Below are 17,328 nucleotides of genomic sequence, written 5' to 3' on the forward strand. Positions count from 1 at the left end.
ATGGGTTTTTGTGTGTAGGCGTCCTCCACTTGGTTTTTGAGATAGTCTTTACTGGCCTGAAACTCATCGGTAGTCTAGGCTGGCTGACCTGTTTTTCAAGCATGTGTAGTCGTGCCAGACCTTTCTTTCGGGTGGTGGTGGGAGGGTGAGCTCCAGGTTCTGAGACCTGCCTGCAGCAAGCACTTCACAGACTGAGCGATCTTCCCAGCCCAACTTTCACCTAGATAAGGCAGTGGCTTTGACAGAGTGCCCTACCTACCTACCTCCATTATATTTAAAAAAGAACTGCTTAGCCTGTTCTTGCTCATGCCTTGCCCTGGCTAACTGCTTTGAGTTCTCCATTTCAAGGAAATGGAAGCTGCAAGGTGCGGCATGTCAGCTTCATGCATCTCCTTTAAACTGCAAGGGAGCGAATACCACTGCCACTTGGGACTTGAAACAAAGCCAAGTCATCATCTTGGTCCAGTGTTTGATCACCTCACACCTTATCCTGATTGCTCTGAGTGCTCAAACTGGGTGTGGTGGATGCCTGTGACCCTAGCACTATGGGGGTGGCAACAGGAAAACCAGAAGTCCTTAAGGCCAGACCTGATCATTTTTAAAGAAGAAAAAAGCCAATAAGCACCCATGTTTATGCTTCTTAACATCAAAATGCTGGGTTTTGCCTCAATTTCTTTTCGTTTTTTCAAGACAGGGTTTCTCTGTGTAGCCCTGGCTCAGTTTATTTTTTATTTATTTGAGTTCCCAATCTGTCCTGGAATTCTGCTTCAATTTAATTTTATTTATTTGAGCTCCTAAACAGTAATTAAGAGTAGACTCTTAGCAATCTTTAAACACAGTACACTGGGTTAACTTAAATCCTCTGTTCTTTCAACAGGTTCTGGATAAAAGCAGTCTGCCAATCCCAAATGAGTAATCCCACCAGTTTCAGAGTAACTTGCTTGAACTCAGTGCAGAAGAACAGGCCATCTCCATTAATACAAAAGGCAAATAAAAAGGCTTGATTAGTAGGAAGCTTACCCTTACTGGGTTCAGTGGTCTAGGCTTCTTTCAATTTCAGGCATTCTAAGAGGCAGGGTGAAGGTGATGTGGTTTCTCTAAACTTGACAGTTTTGTTTAATGAGTTTTGAGTGTTTTATATAAAGCACTATCCAGTAAAGGGGCCATTGCTGTGAGAATACATCCTACTGGTACAAGGTTGAGGGTGTCCTTAGGAATAAGTGACCTTTACTCTTGGATGCTCAGTCCTGACTCCTTGGAAGAGTCCACAGCTGGGCAGGTCAGGTGTGCAGCACTCCTTAATACGCTTTAATGAGTCGGGCAGGGGTTTTTGTTTTTTCTTTTTGGTTATTCAAGACAGGGTCTCTCTGTGTAGCCCTGGCTGTCCTGGAACTCAGAGATCTGCCTGCCTCTGCAAGTGCTGGGATCGAAGATGTGTGTCACGGCCTGAAAGGTTTTAATTATGTCCTACATGTGACTTTATACCAAATCAGTATACCCTTTTCTCTAGTAAAACTGCGCTTCATCTTTCAAGTCAGCACTGTCATCAACACAGATGATCGGCATTGCCCTGTCCAGGGTCTCTAGCTACAAGGCTGCCAGCACAGTCTTGGTACACATAGCCATGCATGTATGTGATCAGACTTGTAGAGGAAAGGTTTGGATCTTAGCTCATTTTAATAAGAAGTTCTGGTTCTCTTCCCTGAAAAAGGATTTCAGCCCCCAGGGTTTGAAGAAAACTACTTTCCAACAGAAATAACATAAAGGGAAGGAAGGGCACTGCTACAGAAGAGTGGTACATAACCACTGACCGAAGAACTCTGAAAGTGTTTCCTTTGAACCCGATGCTCAGTGTAGTGTTTATTACAGCAGCTTTGCCTATCAGGAAAATTTGTTTTTCCAAACAGAGTTTTAAGACCAATGGGGTCTTGGTCAGTGAGGTGACACTTAAGCAAGCATTCAAGTCCATAGTAAGGAACTAGAGAGAAGACCCAAGTCCCAGCACAGCTTGGCTCTGGCTCCAGCTCCAAGGGATCGAGTGCCCTCTTGTGGCATCTGTGGGCACCTCCACGTTTGCATATCGGCAGGTAAATCTTTACCTTAAGATTCCCCCACTCAGAGTGAGTCCTCTCTCATTTGTTTTATTGGTACCAGTTTCACTAGTTCCTGTTACAAGTTGCTCAGGTAGATCCTGTCCTCACATGCTTTGCACTACTGGGGAACTAAGCATGGTCTCATGCATACTAGGCATATCATACCAATGAGCTCTATTTCTAGAGCCTTCAGTCTGCCGCTTTTCATATGCTTGCTGAAGCATCAGAGCTGGTACCTATTTTAAGCAACACACCCACTCTTAATATTCCAAGGCTTCTCAAGCCTCAGTTCTGAGCCAGGTGTGGTAGGTGCCTTTAATCCCAGGATTCTGGATGCCCAAGCATCTGAGTTCAAGGCTAATCCTGGATGCATATTAAGAATGTGTTAAGGGTTGGGTGGTGGCGGTGGCACATGCCTTTATCCCAGCACTCAGGAGGCAGAGCCAGGGGGATCTCTGTGAGTTCCAGAACAGGCTCCAAAGCTACAGAGAAACTGTCTCGAAAAGCCAAAGGGGGCTGGGGGAAGGTGTTAAGGGGGAAAAAAACCCAAAAACCTATCCCTTGATTCTGATGCTAACTGGATGTGAGTTGTAACTCCAAAATTTCTATCCCGTATCATGTTTAAAATGTGAATTGAAACACAAATCTTTCCCATGTAAGCATATGAAAGCAGACAGACCTGGTGTTACACAGCTGTAATTTGAGCACTCAAGATGCTTGAGGCAGGTGGTTTGCCCTTCAAAGCCAGCATAGTATACATAGTGGCAATGTCTATATAAGTCTAAAAATAGACATGTTAAAACAAGGGGTTCCATAATAGCAAAAACCCATTTAGTTTATTGTCATTTAGGAATGTGGTATTAGAGTAATATGGGCATGTAGACAGTGGAATTAGAGATCCACGGCAAACAGGCTACTCAAAAGAGAGCCAAATACTGAGAAATGGCCAACTTTAGAGTTCTGTAAGAATTTGTACAATCTGATGAACAAGGAATGAGAACCCATGAAATAAAAAGCAGGCATAGCATCAGGACAAAGATGAAATTCAAGGCATAGCTGGATCAGAAAGTAAAAACTAGAGTGGCGGTCAACTTTGGCACAGAAACCTTTGTCTCCATAGAGTTCATGGCACATCTTGGTTCACTGAGGTTTTGCTAAGAAAGGTGAAAGTTTTCTTATCGAGTAGATTTGAAGGTTCGTCACATACTCATGTCAAAGGTTTTCTTTAGCTGGCTTCAAGTCAGTGCTCAAGGCCTGAGTGGGAAGAGGCATACCACAAATGCAAGCAAGGGCGTTGTCACTCACAGGAACAGGACTTAGAGACAATGGACAGAGCTGACAGCCTTCCTGGCAGCCAACTACTCCTAATTTGCCCTCTGTCCTTTACCAAAATTGCTTTGTTGGTAATCAACTGGCACCCTACTCCCCAACCCCACATCACTCCTAGGATGCCTTGTTTTCTAGGTGAGTAAGACAAAGCACCAAGATTTATGAAGACAAGACGGGGCCCTACCCTAGGAATAGACGGTAAAAGTAGATGGGAACACAGACAACAAATAGCACACACATCTGTAACCATCAAAGCTGGAGGGTCAAACTCTTCCTCATAATGCAGAACTCAGTGCCTGAGTTATCTGGAGGGAGTGTATGGGTTGGTGGCGGTAGCACTCGTGAACTTAGCCCTAAAAACCTCAAATTTTTAACTGGCTTCTATTAATATCATTTAAAAGAAACATGATTAGTGGAGGGTTGACCAAGCTAGTCAGTAGCAATAGTGTCAGGCCATTTCATATTCATTTGTCATTATAGTCCCCTAGATCACTTGAGATACCTACTTATCAAGAGAAGTGCCCATGTAGACCAAAATAATGTTTTGTGTGTGCTGGTGGGGAGGAAATAGAGGACCCCATGTGCTTAGCCAAGAGCTATACCACTCATAACTAAAACATTGTTGGACATTCTAGTTAGAAGAAGACAAAGGCTGGGACTGGAGAGGGAGCTCCCCAAGTAAAGTGCTTGTTAGTTGGGTCTTAGGACCTCAGTTCAGATCCCCAAGTGTTTATGTAAAAAAGCCAGACGGATCCCCAGGGCTGGCCAACCAGTCTAATGAACCATCAATCTCCAGGCTCAGTGAGAGAAACAATTGAAGACACCATTGACCCCTGGCCCCCACATGACCAAGTACACACATACAAAAAATAAAGACAAACAATCACCATGTTTTATTTAATCATTTTACCAGCTGTACAGCCTAAAACCAGTAACTTGCTTCTGATTTAATTAGGTCTCAGACAGCTACTCACATTAAGTACTCCAAACTGGGATTCGATGATTAATTCAACAGCAATTACATTTCTGCAGGGAAACCAGTTTAAACTCTAGGCCATCAGCATATCACAGATCAGGTAGACAGCAAAGGCCAGGGAGCTCTAACTAACATGACGATTAGTGGGAATGAGGTCTGCAGACACAGCATTGTGTGGGATTTATTCTTCCAGACTTCACAGTGCTACTCAATGTCTAGGCAAACACCTGCCCAGGTCTGTATCTTAGTAGTGCTGGAGATGAATCCCATGGTCTTGTGTGGCTAGTGCTGCACAACTGAGCTTACATTACACCCCCAGTTCTGGATCTGCCTAATTTACCACCTCAAACGTTCCAGCAGTCACTGTGAACCACCTCTCACTTTCTTTTGTCTTCACTGATGTCATCGTCACTGTCACTGCTGCTGTCTCCATCGCTACTGTTGTTTGACGCAATGAGGTTACCCAGGGCTTCTCTGTAAGGAAAAGAAAGAACACTACACTTCAGCTCACAGGGTTGTGGGTGCTTGGCATCTGACACACACAGTCACAGCACTTTAGACAGCAGAAAAAGGGATCCCAAAACTGCACTGAACTACTACAAGAACAAACGAAAGGTTCCAACAGTTCCAAACTCGTACCACCTCAAGAGAACGACATTGTACAAGAGAAAGCTGTAAGCCCCCAAAGAGAAGGTAGACAGACTTACTTTTGTTTGGGGTCGACTGTGAAATCCATCATTACTCTTTGGGCAAGGCTCTCACAAACAGGCAAGCTGAAGGCACTTGCCAGCTTCACGACCTCAATGGCCAAAGCCGGACTATCAGATGCTTTTGCAGTGTCCATAAACTCGTCCAGCAATTCATTTCTGTAAAAGGAAGCAAACTGAGCAGTCCCCAACTCACTCTCTTTCTCTGAAGACGTATTTTACACAAAGCAGTGTTTCCTCCATGTGCGTAGGCACACCATTTGTGTGCGGTGCCCATGTCCGCCAGAAGGTGTCAGATCCCCAGGAACTCGAGTTAAAAATGCTGAGTGTCCATGTGGGTGCCAAGAACTGAACCTTTATCTTAAAAGCAAGCCAAGTGCTCTTAACCACTGAGCCACTTCTCCAGTGCCCCCAATTTCTTAACTTCTAGTCAAATATTTACAGGCAAAGTTCAGAGTATGTTTATTACTCAACTCCTCATTAACTTTGGATGAAAGTTATAGGATAACATTCCATATATCCCCAAGATGTGATCACTGAGCAGAGAAAAAGCTTTCTCAGGATGCCCCAAATGGTAGATGAACTGCTTGCCTATCTAACCAAAGAGCCCACAAATGCAGTGGCTTTGGTATCTGGAGAAATTTCAATCATGCACCCAAGAGTCAAAGCCCAAGTGATTAAGTCAAGCCTGTACCAGGTGAGGCCCCATAAGTGTCAGCTTACCTGGGGATCTTATTCTGCTTTTTGAAAAGTGCCAACATTTTCCTGTGGAAGAAGAAGAAGATGACTGCTGACAGAAGAACAAGCGGCAACCAGACAAAGCTAGTCTCTTCGCAGGCTCAGAAACTAAGTGACCTAAAGAGAAGCTACAGACTCCTTGAATTCCTGTGGGCTCAACTAGTTCCCAATTCTGGAAGCACAGATTCAAGAGGTAAAGCTGAGATATAGCCAGTGATAAGAAGTGCTGGTTTGTATCCTCCAGGGTGGGGATCCATCCTACACCCTGTGCAGGTGAGAAGAAGCAGTGGGATGAGCTTAGCCTACTCCCTTCTTAAACCTGAGTCAGTTTACCCTAAAACTCCAATATGAAGAACAGGCTCAGATTAAGGCAACAGTCTCATATATGTGAACGCCATCAGCCTGCCACATGCAAGACAAAGGCAAAACACATACATTCAGCTCCCATGACTCAGCTGAGGTCCGTACCCCTGCGCCAATCATCACAGCCTGCTTCATAGTGTATACACCTGCCTGACCATGCAAATGCCTTGTTTTTTTTTGTTTTTTTTTTTTTTTGTTATTTTTACTGGCAACATAGTGCTAAACAAGTAACATTTAAGCTAGCTACAGCCCAAAGACAAGATTCTTCTCCAGAAAATGATGTTTTCAACAACAGGCACATTTGAACTAGCAATAGATGTCCAATATATTTATGTAAATGAGAGAGAGAGAGAGAGAGAGAGAGAGAGAGAGAGAGAGAGAGAGAGAGAGAGAATGGACAAGAAAAATGAGCGAGTGTGCCTAAGGTCCCCACTTACAAACACTAAAACCAGCGTATCACTGAAATGCTTGAAAACACCCATCAGCAGAATAGTGGCACAATCTGAAAATCGGCTCTTGTCAAGGCTACGTTTCAACCTGTCAGCTGTCAGAAATCTAAGGTGCCCAGTCCACACTGTTAGTTAGGGATGGGAATGAGAGGAGCACGTACAAGTGACTGCTATTTAATTCCAAGAGCATCTTCAAATGTATACTGCTCACAGAGCCATTTATAGGGGCACAAGAGTGAGGCTGAGTTCTTGCCCAGTAAGACACAGAAAACTGTAAGTTATGAAATAAAATGAGAATTCCTACCTTACCTGGACAATACCCTCTTCTCAAATACATCATACATACTAGCCTTACCAAGTTTCCTTTTACAAGCATCCACCAAATCCCATTATATATTGAGGTTTGTTCCTACCTGTTACTAAGCTGAGTTAGAGAACACTCATCTATCAACCCAAGTCAATGTTTCAGCTCTAAGAATAGATGTTGGTATTTACACTTGGGAACTTGTACTCACCATGCTTCCTGGGTTCTGCCACCTCTTAAAAAAAGGACAGCTATATAATGTAGAGGGTTGGCTGGCCAATCAAGAGCGCTCTGCCGGGCTTCTTGGCTTTCATACGTGGATTTGATATCAGCAGCACAGTCAGCAAATGCCACCTGAAGCTGAGAGGCTCTAAGAGTCAGCAGAACTGCCTAGCTGGTCTGATAAGAATTTAAAATCGAGACTATCACATGCATGGCAAACAAGAAATACAGCAAAAAGCAGCCTGGATCTGTCTTAGGACAGTGCAATTAACTACATGTTTGAAATCTAATCGTGAATTTCCCTTAAAAGGTCTTGTATTAGTTTATTGATTGACTGTGTATATATGTGCACATAAGGGTGCCAGAGCCTATGTGTAGAGATCAGAGGACAACTTATGCGAGTTGGTTCTCTCCTTCTATGAAGGTTCCAGGGAATGAACTTTGGTCATCAGACTTGGGAGATAGCTCCTTTATCCACTAGTCCATCTCACATCTTTTCAGGGAGCAATTACAATTATTTTATCTGTATGTGTGTTTTGCCTGCATGTACAGATGTTTGCCTGATGCCTTCAGAGGCCAGAAGAGGGCATTGTATTCGCTAGAACTGGGAGTCTCAGACAGTTGTGAGCCTCCACCTGGGTTCTGGGATTCGAACCTGGGTACTCTGAAAGAAGAGTACTTTGCCCTTAATCACTGAGACACCTTTTCAGGCCCTATTTTTATTATTTTGAAGGATGTGTGTGCATGTGTGTGGCAGGGGAGTATATGCACTTGAGTGTAGGTGTTTGTGAACTGCTTGAGGTGGGTGGGTACTGGCAGCTGAACCCTGGCCCACTACAAGAACAGCAAGTGCTTTTCCACTGAGCCAGCTCTCTAGCCCCTGGAATAAGAATCTGGCTTCATTGTCATGACTGCTTTCATTGTCATTTTTCTGCTGCCTGCTTTGGACTAGAGGAATGAGGCTAACACTGAGATTGGGTAATGCATGTTTAGCCTAAATCTAGATGTGCACATCTGAACATCCCACGAAAGGATGGATAAAATCAGGGAAACAACTCTTGAAAGGACAAATACACAGGGCAGTGCACATCTAATGATGATGGTGGAATTTGAACTTCAAGTCAGCCCTACCTCTGTTGGGTGTTTATCCCTGGCCATGAGCATCAAGATTTCTTCTTTTAGGGCACTTCGAAAAGTATGTCCATATTCTTTACTATCTTAAAGCAAAAGAAAATAACAGTGAACATCAAAATGCAAAACAGCCGGTGAACCATCTGAGTGTTCAAGGCCAGCCTGGTCTACAAAGTGAATACCAGGCCTGCCAGAGCTACAGTGAGATTTCATGCCAATGAACTGTTTGCAGTCAATGTAAAACCACAGCACATGCACTACACTTGAGTAAGACACAGAGCTGGATTTCAGTACCCGTTTCTCAGACTGAGACACGACCGTGTTCATGTCTACCACTTAGCAACATAATCAGCATTGCTACCGATTCTTACTGCACCAAGGTGATGAATCAGGCTGACAGCACAGGCTTTATGGTAGGATACCGACACTCAAGAGTTAGTACCAGTTACATAATTAGCAACTTTTCCTAGATTCTATCATTTAACAACTGTATAAAACGAGCTTATTTTCCACGAGTACTCATCCAATGTAACAGGAGCAATGGCCCAGAAGGTATTTAACAAATGTGTTAACTTAGTTAAAAATGAAAACTTTCAGTCCTAAAAATGTAAATGGGTTAATCAAGACATCAGTACCTGAAGTTACAGTAGAACTGGCACAAACCTGACACTAACCTTTCCAAATCTGAGGAACCATTTCTAGCCTATTGGCCACATCCAATGCTTGGAGAAGACCTATCAATGCTTGGGAGTGGGGTAAGAGCACCTGAGTGAGAAGAATACAAACATGACTTTAAAGCATCCATTGGGAAAGATGCTCACCCACTCCTCTACAAAGACAAAAGAGAAGTAATAAATCCTCTTACTGATGGTATTAGGTCCTTATACCACTTCAAGGTAACATCAATTTGTTCCATTGAACAAATCAAACTGAAGAACTTGGAACTGTGGAGAGAAAAAGCATGTTTAAAGTCTGTGTGTATAACAGTAAGGAATGATTAGTGAAGTTTCAATGTAGTTATTCATGTAGTAAGCATAGATATTTCATGTTTCTAATTTCAGGTTGTTGAGATGGTTCAGTGGGTCAAGGTACTTTCTCACAGAAACTTGGCAACCTGACTTACATTCCTGGAACACAAGGAAAGGCAGGAGAGAACTTACCCCACAAGGTTGTCTCTTTGATAAGCACCCCCAATACTGTGCCATATACACACAATAATAAAAACTATAATTTCAAGTTAGAAGGGTCAGTGTTTGACCAAGGAAGTGCAAGCTGTAATTAATTTCCCAACTGAGACCAGTTGATACTCAGCTGGACAATTTGGCTGCCTGCTCAGTATACTTATTTTCAGATCCTAGCATGCAGTTATCTCAACTAATATTTGTATTGAAAGGACTCAGTGGGGAAAACAAGGAACTGGACACAGACACAACTCTGACACATCAAGGCATAAAATATAACACAGAAGATAAATTCTCTAAATATACACAATAGACAGGTCACTGCATCACTGCTTTTCATCTTTTTGTTTGTGTTATGTATGCAGATGTGCTTGCCTATACAGATGCATGTAGGATGATGGGGGGCTGCATTTCAATGTCCTTAACTGTTTGTCCATCTCACTGGACCTGGAGCTCCTGTTGTGTCCACCCTCAATGTTCTTCTAGCTCCTCGGATCTGCCTATTTCTACTTCTTACTTCATGCTGAGGTCACAGACATTCCATCAGTGGGTGCTGGGGACCTGAACCCAGGACCTTATACTTACATATCGAGTACTTTGTACCCATAGAGCCATCTTCTTAGCCCCACTGCGTTAATCTCCAAGTGCTCAGTAACTATGAAATACCAAGCATATGACCTAAAACTAAGCTGAGAAAAATGGTCATTAAGATCCTCCCATTGGCAGGGCGGTGGTGGTGCACACCTTTAATCCCAGCACTTGGGAGGCAGAGGCAGGCCGATCTCTGTGAGTTTGAGGCCAGCCTGGTCTACAAAGTAAGTTTCAGGAAAGGCTCCAAAGCTACACAGAGAAACCTTGTCTTGGAAAAACAAAAACAAAAAAAGATCCTCCCACTGCAGAATCTAGTAATTAAAATGTAAGGAGAGAACTAGTGAGATGGCTCAAAACCATGAGGTCTAGAGTTTGGATCCCAGAAACCAGGAAACAAACTAGGCAATCCTAGCAAATGCCTGTAACCAACTCCAAAGTAGGGCGGAGAGCATGCTTACTGGGCGGCTTTCTGACTAGCTGAGAAACAAGGCCTAGGTTCGGGAAGAGACTGCCTTAGAGGACCAGGCAGAGAATGAGAGAGGACCCCTGGTACCCTCCTCTGGCTTTCCCATGCACTCACAGGTGTGTGCATACACTCACAGACAAGCACACACACACAGTCTTTAAAAACATAAAGTAACATACTTACTAATAGTAATTACGTTGAAAATCACCCCCGATCAATTTCCGGTTGTCCCCCGTGTTTAAAAGACGATGTACTCGGTAAGCAAGCTCTAAATCTCTGAGAGATGAACACTGAAAATTTGCAACTAGTATTACCCAGACATTCTTGTAAGATAAACAGAGACTCAACACATAGTGAAAAAGTATGTTTCTAGGCTAGACGGTGGTGGCGCAGGCCTTTAATTCCAGCACTCAAGAGGCAGAGGCAGGTGGATCTCTGTGAGTTTGAGGCCAGCCTGGTCTACAAAGTAAGTTCCAGAATAGCCAAGGCTGTTACATAGAGAAACACTGTCTAAAAAAAGGTATATATTTCTTTTTTTTTTTTTTTGGTTTTTCGAGACAGGGTTTCTCTACATAGCTTTACGCCTTTCCTGGAAAGGCTCACTTGGTAGCCCAGGCTAGCCTCGAACTCACAGAGATCCACCTGGCTCTGACTCCTGAGTGCTGGGATTAAAGGCGTGTGCCGCCGCCGCCGCCACCACCACCGCCCAAAAAAGGTATATATTTCTATGCATAAATATTTAACTAACAATATAGATTTAATTTATTGATTGACAGCAAAAAAGTAACAAGAAACTCGGGGAAAAAATAAACCCGAGGTTTATGAAATTTAAAACAAAATTATTTTGAGTTAGAAATTCCACAGTGCCATCAAAATCAACATGAAATAGCTTCAAGATCCAGCCTTGACATCCTCCCCTCCTGTGACATACACTACCACAGGGCTACACTGGAGTAACCATGAGCTCTCAGAGGAAAACTCCACAAGACAGACACTAAGCTAGCACACAATTAATTATCCTTGGCAAACAGGATGTTCTCTACTCATCCTGAAAATATGAAATTTCTCCTATGATGATGATAAAATGAAAAGCAACATAATAGCCGGGCGGTGGTGGCGCACGCCTTTAGTCCCAGCACTCTGGAGGCAGAGGCAGGCGGATCTCTGTGAGTTCGAGGCCAGCCTGGGCTACAGAGTGAGTTCCAGGACAGGCTCCAAAGCTACACAGAGAAACCCTGTCTCGAAAAACAAAACAAAAAAAACCAAAAACCAAAAACCAAAAAAAAAAGAAAAGCAACATAATAATCGATTTCCATCACTTTACAAAGTTAATGGGCCAAAAATATTCTGAAATGAAAACTTATCAAAACAGGTATGAAAAAGAACAACACAGGAAAGAATAGAGCTAGGGTATGATTTTAAAAGTATAGATTGTCTAAAAAGAAGGACAGCAGGAGCAAAGACATGAACAGAAGAGTTCAAAGTGAAAGGACATGCAGAAGCATCCAGTTAGAGGAAAATGAGGAGATAGACAAGAACCGTTAGAGCAGGGATAATCAGGAAAATGGCACTTACCACATTCATGGCTGATGAAAAAAATTTATCTGAAAACCAAAGTTCACAAGTTTGGTTGCTTTGGATGTAACATTATTTTCATATCAGTTACATTAATATGCCACAGACATCTTGGCTTTCTCAGAATATTCAATGCAAATATTGTTACTTAGCTAAGTAAACATTGCCCTCAACACAAGGCCTCTAACGGCAGTCAGGCAAAGCACCTGTCATTAGCTAGAGGAATAACATAAGTAGTTTCTGTACATACCATCATCCAGGTCCTGTGGAGAGAACTTCTTTCCCTCTAATTCATTCATGATATCATAGATGATGAGGGATGGTACTTTTATAGTGTTACCTGCAGAAAAGTAAGGCAAATGGGTTTTTTTTTGTTTGTTTTAAAGATTTATTTATTTATTTATTACATATATAACAGGGTGCCAGATCTCATTACAAATGGTTGTGAGCCACCATGTGGTTGCTGGGCATTGAACTCAGGACCTCTGGAAGAGCAGTCGGTGCTCTAACCTCTGAGCCATCTCTCTCTCCAGCCCCAAGGCAAATGGGTTTTAATCAGGAGTACACTTTCATAAGTAGAAACAACTTCACAGCTCCCCCCCCCCCCCCTTATATAAAGTCCTCCTATCTGCTGCCTCCATCTTTAGCCTAAGGCCTGGCATAGCTGGGCAGGACCAAAAACTTGCTAAAGAACCCACTATAGCCCATGGCCCAAGTCTTTGTAAAACATGTAATAGTCATTGTCTCTGCCCTTCTGTTCCAGTTAGACTTCACCTTTATCCCCGCCTTCCTAAAAACCTCAAAGTTCTTTTGAGTGGGACAAATACCAACGGCCCCCATCCCAAACCAACACACTTAGCCAAACTATTTGGTAGTACTTGTGTTTTTGAAAGTAAAATCCAATTTAAGGAAGCCAAGAAAGCAAACCCACTGCAGAATGGATTAGTGGACAGGGCAGTTCTTGGAAGTCACATGAGCCAGCCATAGACATACACGCTTATTAATCCCAACACTGAAGACTATCAATCAGGTTCACCTGAGCTACACATCAAGTTCAAGACATCTATGCTACACAGCAAAATAACTGGGTTTTGAAAAAGGCACCCGAGCACTGACAGGGCAAAAACTACACTGGGGGTGGGGTAGGGTTGGGGGGTATTTGCAAACCCCACGGCCAGCAGAACAGCGATCCACAAAGGCAAAAAGGCCAGTTCAACATAACTCAATAGTTGGTGCTAGCTCAAACTCTGAAAGCCTGACACCAGGTAGTTTATTTTAGGCATATTTAAGCAGAGCACAATGAGGAGAAGTTTCCTGGTGATAAGTAACTCAACTCCATGTGTACAGTAAAGCTTAAGATGTGACTACATCAAAATGACTGTAAAGTACAAGTGATACTGGGAGTCTTAGTCTTCCATAGTGATAGGTCCTACAGATTAATCAAGAAAGCAAGCTCAAGGTAAACAAAACAGATGATGAGGTCTGGAGGAGCCAGTACAGCCCGACCATACAGGTAGTGCAGGTCATGAGGCTATTATCCACATCTGTTCCCCGCCTTTTGGGAGGAAAAGAGGTTATCCATCTCTCCATTTGAAGAGACCACCTGGTGTGTTTAATATTCCTAGTTCCCCCGTGCTCATCTGTGAGCACTAAGCACTACATCCTCCTACACTACACCACCACAAAAAACGCACACATAGCCAGAGAACTGAAGAGAGGGCTCAGCAATGCACATACTGTAGAAACACAGCCTTTTAAACAGAAGGAATATACTCATTCCTTTCTTTCTAAAATTATATTTTACTCCTGTGTGTCAGTGTTTCTCAGCCTTCCCATATGTTGTGGTGACCCCCACAACCATAAAATCATTTTAGTTGCTTCTTCGTAACTATAATTTTGCTACTGTTGTAAATTACACTGTAAATATCTGATTTGCAGGATATCTGATATATGACACCCCCCCCACCCCCCCAGGGATTGCAACCCACAGGTTGGAGAACCACTGCTGTATGTGAATGTGAGCCATATGTGTACAGGTATTCTGGGATTCCAGAAGAAAATGCAAGATCCCCAGAAGCTGGACTTAGAGGTGGTGCTGGGCTTGTGCCTCTGGAAGATCAACAAGTTCTCTTAACCACGTAAGCCAGTGGTTCTCAACCTGTGGGTTGTCAACTGACCCTTTCACAGGGGTCACATATGATCCTGCATATCAGATATTTGCATTATGATTCACAACAGTAGCAAAACTACAGTTACAAAGTAGCCATGAGAATAATTTTATGGTTGGGGATCACATTAGGGACTGTTTTAAAGGGTCACAGCATTAGGAAGGTTGAGAACCACCAACTTAAGCCATCTCTGTGGCCCTCAAAATTCTATTTCTATATGTATAAAAAAAAAATCATCTCACTGTGTACAAAAATCATTAAAAATGTGCCAAAGACTAATGTAAGACCTAACACTCTAAAACTGGTAGAGAAAATCCACAGGGACATCACTTTAAAACCATGGCATAGGCAAGGACTTTCTGACATTGGTAGCCTAGTATATGTTTATTAATCCCAACACTAAGGTACGGAGATCAGGAATTGGGTGTTCACCTGTGAGCTACCTCTGGGGAGTTCTATGGTCTCTTCCTCCCATCTCACCATGGACATTGGGATTAGACATCCACTACCTAGTTGGGCTTCACAATGGTTCAGGAATCCAATTTAAGCTCCCAAGGCTTGCAATACATAACCCACTGAATCATCTCCCTTTTTGTAACAGGGTCTGTCTTGGTGCTATGATAACATCCAGTGTCAAGAGCAACTTAAGGGGAAAATGGCTAGGTCTACCCATTTCAGCTAGGACTACAAGTATGCGTTACCACACTTGTGTTCTGGGATAAAACGCTATAGTTTTTAGATTGTGTAACTGATCTATCTTCCTAGGTCCCCTCTCTCCCTTTTTCTGAGACTCAGCATGTGCTGGCTCGCTGGCTCAGAGATGACCTTCAACAACTGATCTGCCTTCTGTGACTTCTCAAGTTCTGAGATTATAGACAAATGCCACCAGGTCTGGAATACATGATGGAGTTCTATTTGTCTCACGTGCAGATAAAATAGAATTAGAGGTCATCATATTACGCAAAATAAGTCATACTCAGACAACTATTACATGCCTCGTTCACATGAAGTCTAGATTACGCAGATGCTCATGCTTGTATGTGACATAGGAAAGTAGAAGGGACCCCTGTGAGGACGACTGACAGGACTGTAGAGGGGAGAGACGGATGAGTAACTCGGGGACGGTGAGAGGGCTTGGTGTTACATTAGGTCAACTGCTGCCAAGCCTGATGGCAGAGTTTGATTCCTGGAACCCACAAAGGAAAAGAAGGTGGTTGCTGAGCCCTAATACATTTTTTTTTTTAAATACTCAAACTACCTATATGTGACTACTAAGCTACTATACTTAGCAGTACAGTTCTAAAGACCAAAAGGAACCCCTAACTACTCACCTTGCCAATTCTTTGTTATAGTCAAAATGTTAGTACTCTTTATAACCCTCTCCAGTTTGTATTTTATATCACAATCAAGGATACTACTCTCAATATTAACCTTTTTGCTCAAACTGCAAATGCTAATTTGTAAATTTTCTCTCTCTCTCTCTGTTTAGGAAGTAACTGTCTTGCAGGCCTCCAACTTTGATTCTTCTGCTTCTGCCTCCTAAATGCTGGTACTAGGATTACAGGCATCTACTACCACGCAGGGCTGAATTCTATATTTTTAAATTGTTTTATTTTTATGTGTATTTTTGTTTCTGTTTGTGTTTCAAGACAAGGTTTCTCTGTGTAACCCTGGCTATCTTGGAACTTGCTCCGTAGACCAGGCTGACCTCAAACTCAAGAGATCTGCCTGCCTCTGGAGTGCTGGCATTAAAGGCGTGTGCCATCACTGCCTGGACAGCCTCTATTCTTAATCCATATGAGGAGCAAGTACTGCAACAATTACATAAACAAGAGATGGTCAATTTTCACACATATCAAAATAATGTAAGGTTATACATACCTCGCTGATAAAAAAGATTAATAATATGATGGTACGTTGCAAGTGAGGGTTCTCAAATCACAAGGTAGACAGAGGGGAAAAAAAAGAAATAAATAAGTTATCAAAAATAAAACTGAAGTACAATGTTAACATTTAAGCGAAAGACATTTCTAGTCCTTTGAAGACATTTTTAGCTCATCTCATGAAAAGGTGATGCTACCCTAAAGACTACATCACTTTGTTAATAATATCCATACAAGCGAGATTCATTACTGAGAACAGCAAAGCATTACGAAGTCAATCAATGCCCAAATAATCTTAAGCAATTACTGAAGTATCCACAATACAGTAGCACATAATTTGGGTCAGAATACCCAATTTTGCTAGAAAAATGTTCTGGAATTTAAAACTGGCTAACAAAGCAATTAATTCCCTTTAAAATCAAGAGAGCTACAGAAAAAGTCTTTCAAGTGCATTTACTGTAAAGAACATGAAGTGATCAAGCACTCCTATCAAAGCAGACAGTTATCACTTGGTATCCATGAGGCATGAATCCAGAACCCCGATGCCCAGCTTTTCAGGTGCTCATATAAAATGGTGAAGTATCTGCAGAGAGCCCACACACATTCTAATGTATACTTCAAAGCATTTCTAGATTGCCGGGAACATCTAATATGCCATAAATGCTATGCAAACACTTCTTTTCTTGTATTATTTAGGGATGACCAAAAAACAGGTATATACATATTACAATTACTTTTACCTGACATTTTTATCTGGGGTTCAATGGCAAGACAGATACAAAGGACCAACTGCACATGAAATCACAAAAGCCCCCAGGAAACCCCAACAGTAAGTAAGAGTAAAGATAAGGACACTCTCTGCTTTTGTGGCTGAGCCCAGTGGCCAGCTCGCTTCTGCTTCAGTGAGGACCCAGGATGCACCCTTACCTATTCCAAGGTGTTTCATTTCACGTAAGGTCTGTAAGGCTGGCAACCTTCCAAGCGCATAAAACTTCCGGAGATACTTTAGCACAGCATGGAAAGTCTGCAGGTTTGGTTTCACCTTCTGTGCAAGCATATGTTTCAGCAGATCCTGGATGAATCCAAAACAGGAAAATTTTTTTTACTCCAAGGTCATTTGCCAAAACTGCTAAGAGAATTTAATTCTGTGGC

The 17,328-nt window shown here is 42.6% G+C and overlaps 1 protein-coding gene and 1 non-coding gene across 3 annotated transcripts in view; both read right to left on the reverse strand.

Annotated features, from left to right (window-relative positions):
* Positions 1–4,292: 4,292 nt before the first annotated feature.
* Positions 4,293–17,328, reverse strand: part of Ptcd3 (pentatricopeptide repeat domain 3) — a 33,804-nt gene continuing 20,768 nt past the window's right edge. For both annotated transcript variants that reach the window (XM_076566921.1, XM_076566922.1), the window contains 12 exons: positions 17,104–17,248; positions 16,175–16,225; positions 12,376–12,465; positions 12,126–12,154; positions 10,734–10,840; positions 9,178–9,256; positions 8,987–9,077; positions 8,313–8,398; positions 7,171–7,319; positions 5,829–5,870; positions 5,106–5,264; positions 4,293–4,872 (listed from right to left, as the gene is read on the reverse strand). In XM_076566921.1, the coding sequence (XP_076423036.1) occupies positions 4,776–4,872; positions 5,106–5,264; positions 5,829–5,870; positions 7,171–7,319; positions 8,313–8,398; positions 8,987–9,077; positions 9,178–9,256; positions 10,734–10,840; positions 12,126–12,154; positions 12,376–12,465; positions 16,175–16,225; positions 17,104–17,248 (1,125 nt within the window). In that variant the 3' untranslated portion in view covers positions 4,293–4,775. The remainder of the gene's footprint in view (positions 4,873–5,105; positions 5,265–5,828; positions 5,871–7,170; positions 7,320–8,312; positions 8,399–8,986; positions 9,078–9,177; positions 9,257–10,733; positions 10,841–12,125; positions 12,155–12,375; positions 12,466–16,174; positions 16,226–17,103; positions 17,249–17,328) is intronic.
* On the reverse strand, positions 6,199–6,335 carry LOC121828433 (small nucleolar RNA SNORD94). The gene has a single exon (XR_006070903.1). It is a non-coding gene; the product is annotated as a small nucleolar RNA SNORD94 (small nucleolar RNA).

This window comes from Peromyscus maniculatus, chromosome 3, assembly GCF_049852395.1.
Source record: "Peromyscus maniculatus bairdii isolate BWxNUB_F1_BW_parent chromosome 3, HU_Pman_BW_mat_3.1, whole genome shotgun sequence".
Taxonomy (NCBI): Eukaryota; Metazoa; Chordata; class Mammalia; order Rodentia; family Cricetidae; genus Peromyscus; species Peromyscus maniculatus.